At 44.8% G+C, this 10,589-nt stretch overlaps 1 gene segment (V, D, J or C); it reads left to right on the top strand.

Moving 5' to 3' along the window:
* Positions 1-453: 453 nt before the first annotated feature.
* On the top strand, positions 454-3,681 carry LOC107149102. The segment is given in 3 exon segments: positions 454-777; positions 3,141-3,224; positions 3,329-3,681. Coding segments are annotated over 3 exon segments (594 nt in total).
* The last annotated feature ends 6,908 nt before the right edge of the window (positions 3,682-10,589 follow it).

The raw sequence follows: 10,589 nt of genomic DNA, 5'->3' as shown, positions 1-10,589 counted from the left end.
ATCAAATCTGTGGGTGCTCTGCTGTACCCTGCAGTTCCTGAGGCCTCATTTAGAAAGCCATATCTCCCCAGCCAGCCTCCCTACTGTTACATCCTAGAAACTGCACAGTGGCCACTAGAGGGCACTGTGGGTCCACTGAGTGAGCTGCAGCCAGTGCTTCTGGAAGAGGGATGGCTCAAGGGTCTTGGCTGGGGGCCTGCATGAGGGATAACACCTGAGGAGCCAGACAGGAAGGATGAGTCATGGTCTCCACATATCCCATGATATGCATGTGAATCACTCATGGTAGGAAGCCATGAACTGCACCTTGGTGAATCAAGGCTTCTCTGGGAGCCTGCATTTGACAAGGGGTATGATGGGGCTCCAGGGTGCAGCTCACACCACCATCCAGGTGGAGAGAGAGAAGCCCCTGAATCACAGGAAAGTTGGAGACCTGTGGGCATGGACTTCCATCCCACACCCTGACCTGCCCTGCTCAGCACAGCCAGCTGCCCCTGCTACAAAAAATCACCACAGAATGGGGAAAGGATTGCATCAACTGAGCATATCCAGGGGCTGCAGAGGGCCTACTGAACCCACAAGGACACTGGCATCAGAACGGTGACATGACTGATGTCACCAAAAACCCTCCAAACAGAGAAAAGGGAGGAGCCAAGTACCTGCTCTCAGCCCAGGAGACCAGCACCCTGAGTGCAAAGATGTTTAGACCTGTCCTTCCTGACCCTGCCTGGGGACCCAGGCCCCTCTCCTACATCGTCCTTTGTCTCCTGGGAGCAGGTGAGTCCTGAGCACAGGGGACAGCCCCTGGAGCCACAGTCCTTCCTTGTTGATTTGTATCAAACTCCTCCTTGGGTTAGGTGTTCACTCCTGTCTCCTTCCTCCCCAGGTTCAGTGGATGCTGAAGTCATCCTGTCCCCGAGACACCTAATCAGAGCAAAGGGAGGAAAGGGCAGTCTGAAGTGCTGTCCCATGTCTGGACACAGAAGTGTGTCCTGGTACCAGCAGGCTCCTGGTCAGGGGCCTCAGTTCCTTGTTGAGTATTATGAAAAGATGCAGAGAAACAAGGGAAACCTCCCTGATAGATTCTCAGCTGAGCAGTTTGATGACTATCACTCTGAGCTGAACATGAACTCCATGGTGCTGGGGGACTCAGCCACGTATCTGTGTGCCAGCAGCTTGCACAGCCCTGCAGAGCCACTGGCTCTCTGTACCCTAACCTTCCTGTCCCTGCTGAGGCTGCACTAGGGAGGGGAGGTGGAGTTGCCACATAGATTTAGCCAAGTCCTGTGGATGCTTCTAGCTCTTTGCCAACCCTCAGACTGCCCTTCTGAGCTCAGCCAGACTGTACTCCTGACATTTATGTGTCAGGTCCTCTGAATATTCTCACATCTTAGCCCACACCCTCCCATCCATAGCAAGTGGAAGGAGCCCCCACTCTGTGCTAGAGTGTGATCATTTAGGATGAGTTTGGTAAGGATAGACACTAGTGACCACTTTATAGGTAAGAACGATCTCAGTTTATCACTTTATGTGTAGCTTATTAACTCTCCCAATACTTCGTGCTTACAAGTGTCAGAACCAGGATAGAAACCTATATCTATGCTTCAAAACTCAAAATTCCTCTGAAATCCCATGATGCTCCTTGGTCTTCATCAGGCATGTGTAACAGAGCAGAGTCTCCTCGTTGTAGACTAGCCGAGCAGCAGTGTGAACTCATACTACGGGATGTGGTTAATACGGTTTATGGCCTGTTAACTTCTAAGTCATGTAGTATTAAGCCAGGGAATGTTTGTCCAGTCATGGTTCCCAGATGAAGTGTACATTCCAACAACAGAAAATTTGTGATTTGATAATTAATTAAAAATAAATGAAAAGGACATATTCCTGGTGGATGCTTATCTCCCCCCAGGAATTTCAAGCATTGTTTGGAAGACTAACATTATTCGTAGGCCATGCCTTATTTTGGAAATGATGCTCAGTGCCAGGACATTCCATGTGTCCTTTGTTGGAGGCTTGTGGGGCCAGCTGAGCTCTGAACACAGATGGGAGAGCCCTTCCTGGGCTGGCCAGCCCCTGCCACAGCCTCCCTGTGGGTGCTGACTGACCTCTTATTCTCTCTTTCTGGTCCTGTGTCCTTTCTCACTAGAGCAGGATTGTGGAGAGTCCCCATCAAGAACCCACCATGGTGTGGAGTCACAGAGGAGGCCTCATCGGGAAATATGGCCCATATAGGAAAGAATAATATACAAACTATTGAGTAGATGTAAATTTTGTAAGATAGCAAATGTATGATGAAGCCAATATTCTTCTATTGGGTTAATAAAAGATCTTGAGAATGAGGACAGTGTTTTCCTGTGGCCTGCAGCCACCAGACATGTAATTCTTTTCAAATATCACATCCACATCACTAATGAGCCTTCTCTTTAGACATGGAACATGCTCAAGAGGGATTGGCCGTCCAGAGTCCATGGTGTCACTGAAACAAAAGGAGAATTCATATCCATAGGGACACACTGAGGCCTGTAGACCACCCTGGAAGGCAGGGCTGAATTGGTGTGAAACAGCAGAAATCAGTTCTTAAATTGTAACGCCCCCTTACCTTGGTGCTTTAAAACCTTTCTAGAGGTTTGGTGGCTCATGTAGCCAAAGATAGCACTGTGGACTAAGGCCAACTCCCAGAGTTCAACCAAAGAGAAAAACTCAGAATACTTGGAGATGACTTTTGAGCAGAAAACCTACAGGCAGCACCAGAACTGGCATGAGAATGTTCCTTGGGCTGCAGAAATGTTTGGAATTATTCCAAGAATGTATAGATAAGGGGCTGTATCATAATGGAAATAAAATGTGCCCAGGGGAACAAATATCCTGACTAAAATCAAGGAAAAGCATATGGACTTGTCATTTAAAACAGACTACAAATTATTTCTATTCTGAGTTGTTAAATTGTGTATATATACCATAAATGGTCATTATGTACAACACAGAATTAAATTAATATTCATAAATTATATGTAAAACTAAAAATTGATTTCTTTCTGTAGGAAGGGGTGTGGCAGGTTAATTATGCAGCTCATGCATTTGTAAGGGACAGTGACATCATTTGACTCACTTGAAGCCCAATTTCTACTTCCCCTAAATAGGACTCAAAGCCGCAAGATTCTGCATTGGTCCTAAAATGGGCACCAAGCTTTTCCTCTGTGTGGCCTGCTGTCTCCTGTGGGCAGGTGAGTGCTGGCCATGGGGGGCTTCCTTCTCGGGAATTACAAGGCCTCAATCCAAGTCTTTCTCTTGAGGTGACATCGTCAGGCTCTGTCCTTCTCTACTATAGGACACTTGGAGGCTGAAATCACCCAGAGCCCAAGACACATCATCACAGAGACAGGAGAAAAGGTGACTTTGCGCTGCCACCAGACCTACAACTATGAATACATGTACTGGTATCGCCAAGACCCAGGGCAAGGGCTGCAGCTGATCCATTACTCATATACTGTTGGCAACACTGCCAAAGGAGACGTGTCTGACGGGTACAGTGTCTCCAGATCAAACAAAACAGACTTCCCCCTCACTCTGGAGTCGGCCACCCGCTCCCAGACAGCTGTGTACTTCTGTGCCACCAGTGACAACACAGTGCTACAGGGTCACCTCCTCTCTGCACATAAAGTATAAATAGGAAGACCAGGAAGCTCCCATCACCCAAGAGTCACAGAGCCCTTGCCAGCCTGGGGACCTCACAGCCTGGGCAACAGGCCCTCAGTGCTGAGGTCCTCCCCTGCCAGTCTCAGCCTGACCTCAGACCTCCCTGCCCCCTTAGCTTGCTGCTGCTCTCTTCAGCAGCCCTCTCTTTCTACCTGCAAAAGGAAAATGCATCTTAGTGGAGGTTCCTGTTGAAGGCCTTGCCAGTCTCAAGGCCACCACCTTCTCACCCCAGGGCTTCAGTGTCTTCCTCATCCTCCTATAGGCTCTTCTACTTCAGCTCTGAGTCTCCTCCCCCATGACCTCTGATCCTGGCTGCCTCCATCCTGGGGGGAAGCCCTAGGGGTCTGTGTCATGTGCCTTCCTGTCTCTCCATCCTCCATGCACCTGTCCCCTGGCTGGCTGTCAGCTCCTGTCACACTCTCCTCTGTATTGTTATTTTCCCCCTGGGAATCTTCCCTGCCCCATGGGCTTCTTTCTGCACTAGACTTATGTCCCTCCCTCTTTTTGTTTTTTAAGTTTTTTTGTAGTTGTAGATAGACAGAATACCTTTATTTTATTGGTTTATTTTTATGTGGTGCTGAGGATCGAACCCAGTGCCTCACGCATGCTAGGCAAGCGCTCTGCCACTGAGCCCCAGCCCCAGCCCTATGTCCCTCTCTCTTATGCCTGAATGTTTACATCATTTCTCATATGAAAATATACTTCAGATACATTTTTTAAATTATGAAAAGGAAAACTTTAATTTCACAAGAAAAAAACAAGGGAAATATTTTTAGCTTTCATTGAGGGATAATTTTTTTCAGAGATACAAGAACATAAGTCATAAAGAACAGATTTTATCATTTCAGTTTAATTTAATTAAATTGTTCATGTCAAAGTGTACTATAGAAAATGAAAAGTCAAGCCATAGAACGGCAAGAGAATGAGGAAGGCATACAAGTGAAGAATTCCTGAGAAGGAGGCCATCGCCCCAAAGTGGCCTCCAGCCTCACTTGCAGCTGGAGAGCCAGGAACCTATCACCACGTTCTGAAATGGGGATGTGGGTAAGGGCAATATAAAACATTCCCATGTCTGGCCCTTCGAAATGTTCCATGGCACTCTGTTGGGGCTCCCTAATCTCTCATTTTTGGAGATTTTATAGATTCATGGCTAAGACTTATCATAGTGACATAGCATGTTCAGCAGCAGATCACAGGGAAAGACACTAGGGTAGCATCTGGAGGTACCCATGCTCAGACTTCCCTGTGCTCCTTTCTTCCCAGGAGGGTACACACAGAGCTTATTCTCCCACATCAGCTAATGGTCAAGAACGTGTGTGCGATGGTTTTGACAATGGACCACAGAGACTTGGTGTCCAAGAGATTTTATTGAAAGCTGATCACAGAGGCCTTCTTTCCCTACTATGCACCAATAACGTAGGCCCCAAATATTATATTGGTATTCAATATAATGTAGTTTGCTCCAACAGTCTAGGCACAATGACTCATGATCCTCAGTTGAGAAAATTTTATTTCAGTATAGAAAATAATAATTTCCCCTCTTTCTAGCGGGCAGGGGAGAGGCGACACAGGCAATTTAGAGAAAGCAGATGACGTGTAGAAAGATGAATCAGCCCACAGAAGAGTAGGTGGTCATCTGTGACAGTCTACCTGGGTGTGGTATGGACCCCAGGCCCTCCCCTCTGATTCAGGTTAATCTTCTCTGGTTAACAGGATTCCTGGGAAGGGGACTCATGGCGACTGACTTCCTTTTGGAGGATCTAGGCAGATAAAAGGAGTTCAGAGAAGTCCTCCCCTGCACTTGCTGCTCTAGGCAGGTTGAGGCAGGGAAAATCTCTTGAACTGAGGAGTTTGAAACTTGCCTGGGTAACACAGTGAAAACCCATATCAAATGAGTAAATAAATAAATATATCAATAAACAATCAAATGAAAGAGGTCTGTCAACCAAATGAAATATATAATCTTTAATTTTATTATGGAAGAAAGATAAGACCTATAAAGTTCACTTTGGGACAACTGGAGAAATTAAAATATGAAGTCTATTTTATATGATATTTATATGAATGTAAAATATTACCATAATGATGACACCTATAGTTATCTAATAGATGCCCTTTTCAGAAGAGTAAAATATATAGAGAGATGAAGTAAATATTGCAAAATATTAATAATTTGTAAATAGATGTATGTGTTAACACTCTTATATTCTTTTGACTTTTCCATGGGTATTATTTTTTTTAAGTAAGAAGCTGTAGCAAAAAAAACCTTAAGATTTAAAAATGCTGACATTATTTGGTCTGATGGGAAGTATTTCTTATACTAACTTTTAATACTTTTTAAATATTCTATTATTACCACAAAACAATGCACCAAGGCTCTTTTTCTGGACATGTTGTGATTTTTTTTTTCCAAAAGAAAAAGTCATGATATTTTTTAAAGCCACAAGATAAGAATGTTTGCAGTTTGAGGAGAGAACAGCTCTCCATGTCTGAGATGAGCACCAAATTTTGTCAGCAGTGTCCACCAAGAGGCCTTTTAGTAAATATCAGGCCATTTTCATCTGTCAAGAGATTCTGAGTACTCCAGAGGTTGGTTAATTTCTCCTAAACTTTATGAAGTCAGCTGAATGTAAATAGGGGAAGAGTAATGTTTATCCCAAGATATGGCAGGACAGAACGATGTATGTGCAAGGGGAGGGGCCTCTAGGTGGATCTTGGAGCATATGGAGCTGGGAGGATTTTTCCTAGTCCCTCCTAACACTGTCTGTCATCAGTCTTGATTCTAATGCAAGTAGCATAGTAATTGCAGCAGTCTCCCTGGGCCAAGCAGGGAGGTCCTCAGCCCAGTGCATCTGAACCTTGGGTCATCAGGAGTCATGGATTTGGTAGAGCTGACATATATTTGAAACAGGACCTGGTGCTGCCTAAGAAGTTGAGTTTAAAGGAAAATTGTGGCTTCATCCTAGCATCCAGTAGCTGTTTTGCAGGTGGTATGAGTGGCAGTGGAATAGGAGGTACTAAACAGGGGCTCTTCCTCGACTAATACAGGTAGGCTGTGTTCCACAGTGAAACATGAACTGTAGTGAATCACAAGGTGGAGAATATTCTCAGCCCATGTGGTAGGCAGATGGTGGGCCAGGCGCTGGGACTCAACCCTCAGAAACCCATGCAAAAGAAGGAGGATTAATTCAGGGAATGGCTGAGAGGCTACAACTCTGCACCTGTACCCTTTCCTAATCCCCCTTGGACAATGTGCAGGAAGGTGGAAGGGATGTGTGGGTGGTGCTAAGAAGCTGATTCTAGATGTTGCCAGATAGGCATGCCTGAAATTTCTGGCATTTTAAATAAGATTCAGACTTCCCAGAACTGCCCTCATTTCTCTCTGAACAGCAAGATGCCTTATTCCTGCACAGACAGGGATTCTGTCATGGATCCCCTCAGTCATGCTCCCCAGGAGGCAGCACATGGAAACACATGGGAAAATTCTTCCCTGGAATTGGCAGACCTTGATTTCAAGTATTTCACATGTAGCCTGATGGGACTTGTCTCCAGCTCCACCTAATGCTGTTGTCAAAACAATGGAAAAGTCAAAGGAATAGAAGAGTATTAACACATACCTCTGTGTACAAATTGTTAACATTTTGTAATATTTGCTTCATCTCTAAATATATATTTTACTCTTCTGAAAAGAGCATTCTTTTACATAACTATAGATGTCGATATTTATATGAATGTAAAATATTATGGTAATATTTTACATTCATATAGATATTACATAAAATAGACTTCATATTTTAATTTCTCCAGTTGTCCCAAAGTGAACTTTATAGGTCTTATCTTTCTTCCACAATAAAATCAAAGACTGTGTATTTCATTTGGTTGTCACTGTGTATTTCATCTCTCCGTCAGAGGTTGGAATGAGTCGTGAGCCCGTGATGGGAACACACTGGACATCATGGTCATCAACATAAATTGACCTCACACCACACCAGGGAAACAGGTGGTTCTGGTAACTCTGCACTTACTGAGCTTCACCAGACACACCGTCCTGTGCCCCCACGTTTGGGCAGGTTGGCAGAATCCCTAGTCGCAGAGCTGTGCTGTTCCTGCTGGTCCTTGTCTTGTTATGTCATAACAACTCTTGGGGCTCCACTTCCCGACACTTTCCACTCCACCACTCAGGCAGTTTGAAGATTCCAGAAGGTCTGTTCAATCTTGCATTGATGGTTCCAATATCCACACCAATCAGGTCAGAGATGGGAAGGTTCTCCCCCCTCCCTAGGTGGCAAAGCAGACCTGACATCTACTTCACTGGTGACCTAAAAGAGCAGGCAGTGCCCTGACGAAAACTCTGGTCCCTAATGAGAATTAAGGTGGTGAAACGAGGACAACAGGCGTCAGACACAGTAAACCTTCTAACTCGATGCTCAGGGCATCATCTGACTTCGGCTTGGAGCACGTCGCTGCTGGGATAAAGCTGTCAAAGCTGCTCCAGTCCCCACCTTGTCACTGGAGAATCTGATAAAAGAAAAACTCCCAGAGAGAAGGCTAATAACAGGTAAAACAAGGGGGCAGCTAACTGACACTTCAAATTTGAGTTGCCTTTGGCACATTCAAGTAGAAACGTCCAGCAGAGAGTTAGAGGAGGGGCTGGAGGTGCAGTGGGAGACACATGACCCAAGCCCTGGGGCTGTGAGCCAGGACACTTGGATGGATGGATGCAGTCTATGAACATGCTAACCAGCCTCCTGTTCTGTTTGAGATCACTCCTCCTGGTCTCTAGACTGTGTGCCTCTGTGAGGCAGTGATGTCATTGTGAGAACTGACGAATTGGACGAGGGACAGCCCTCCTCCTCTGCTGCTGCTCAGGAGACCCTGCTTTGGTGAGGTTCCATTTTGCCCTGAATGCCATGGGCACCAGGCTCCTCTGCTGGGTGGCCCTCTGTCTCCAGGGGACAGGTGAGTCTCCCAAACACCATGACCTCCACATAGCATCACCCCACTGATTATTCCAACCGTTTCCATTCTGAACCTCTGTCTTCTTCTCCCAGAACTCACAGGAGCTAGAGTCACGCAGTCTCCCAGATATGAGATAACAGAGGAAAGACGGGCCGTGGCTTTTTGGTGTGATCCTATTTCTGGTACCGGCAGACCCCAGGAGGGGGCCCAGAGCATCTGATTCACTTTGAGAATGAGGCTGTTCTGGATGATTCCCAGTTGCCCAAGGATCGGTTTTCTGCAGAGAGGTCCAAAGGAGCAAACTCCACTCTGAGGATCCAGCCTGTGCAGCTGGGGGTCTCCGCTGTGTACCTGTGTGCCAGCAGCTTAGCCACAGAACTACAGAGACACTTCTCGCAGTGCACACAACCCTGTGGGTCTCCCTCTACCCGGCTCCCAGCAGCTCTGGGCAGAGTGCTTCCTGTTCTCATCATTCCAGGAAAGAAGTTGGATTTCAAATATAGGGAATGATTCCTAAAACAGAAGATGGGAATTCTCTGTTGAAACATGAGGTCTGCAATTGTTTGAAAATAATCATATCTCTGAGATTTGAAACACTTTTTGGTGACAATCCAAAACTGAAAGTGACTTATTAGAGCTTCAGTCCTCAGATTCTAGAGACAACTCTTCTATAAAAATATGCAATCACTAAACACATCAATTTAATACTACAGATGGTGATTATATGTGACTAACAAACAGCAGGATGTCCCTCTGTGCTGTCAACATCTGGATGATTTAAATGGTGACATCTTCACTATCTAGATTCTTCTATGCCTTTACATTGGGAGTTTTCTCCAAGAAATTCTCATATAGTGTGTGTTAGAAAGACTTTTCCCCATTTCTATGGAAATTGTTAATAATAATGATGTTGCTGTTGTTGATAATGATGATGATTATTTTTTTCTAAGGAACTTTTCAACTTCAGAGAAATACACAACATGTCCTGGCAACCATTCCCAAATCTTGGTCTAAAACAAATGCTATTTTTTCCAGAGTTCTCTAAATTTTCAGCATAACTATCCTTTCCCCAGTAGCAAATCTAAGCTTGGTTCAACCGGTTCTGTCTTCACATATTGAAATGGTTCCTTGGTGCATTCAAACGTTCCAAATAAGAACTTCTTGTGCATTCCAGTGCCCTCATCCATCTGCCCTCTCTGATCATACACAAAGATTGTGTCTAGCTCCATATGCCCGGCTCTAACTTCTGCCTGGATCCTCTGGTCAAGAGAAATCATTGTGAAGCATGCTTGCAGGGGCTGGGAGGGCAGCTTGCAGGAAGCCCTTGGGGGACAGCCCCCCAGAGTGGGATGCAGAATGGGGAGGGCGTTCTCTGAAGCCCCTGCATCCCCTGCTCCTTACCCAGTGCAACCACCAGGATCACGGATGCCCACTGCTCTCTCCACACAGAGACCAAGGCTGTTATGGACCATAACAGACTTTCATAAATCATTTATGAAAACCTGATTTATGAAAACCCAGTAATGATGGAAAACGAACTATCTCTTTACCAGAGTTTTTATTTGGTCACTGTTCCAATCTGCTCTGTCACATTTATAATTACTAATACCCAAATTTGGTTTTTGTAGGTCAGCTCTTCTTCCTTGAACATGGAAACATGATTGATTCCAAGTCTGCCTCATCATTTTCACCTCTGAGATCTTCATGCATTCTTTGTTTTGCTTCTGGTTCAGTGGTCAGATTTTCACAGTGTTTGTATTTTTTATGAATTTGACTATCTTTCATGTTGTGCCTGACACTATAGTTGTAGAAATACATATATATGTATATATGTATGAATATATATGTATGAATATATATGTATACATGCAATTTATATATATATATATATATATATATATATATATATATATATTTTTTATTTTTTTTTTTTT

The sequence above is a fragment of the Marmota marmota genome, unplaced genomic scaffold (assembly GCF_001458135.2).
Source record: "Marmota marmota marmota unplaced genomic scaffold, marMar, whole genome shotgun sequence".
Taxonomy (NCBI): domain Eukaryota; kingdom Metazoa; phylum Chordata; class Mammalia; order Rodentia; family Sciuridae; genus Marmota; species Marmota marmota.
Note: the sequence above shows the minus strand (reverse complement) of the source record. Positions and strands in the feature narration are given on the sequence as shown.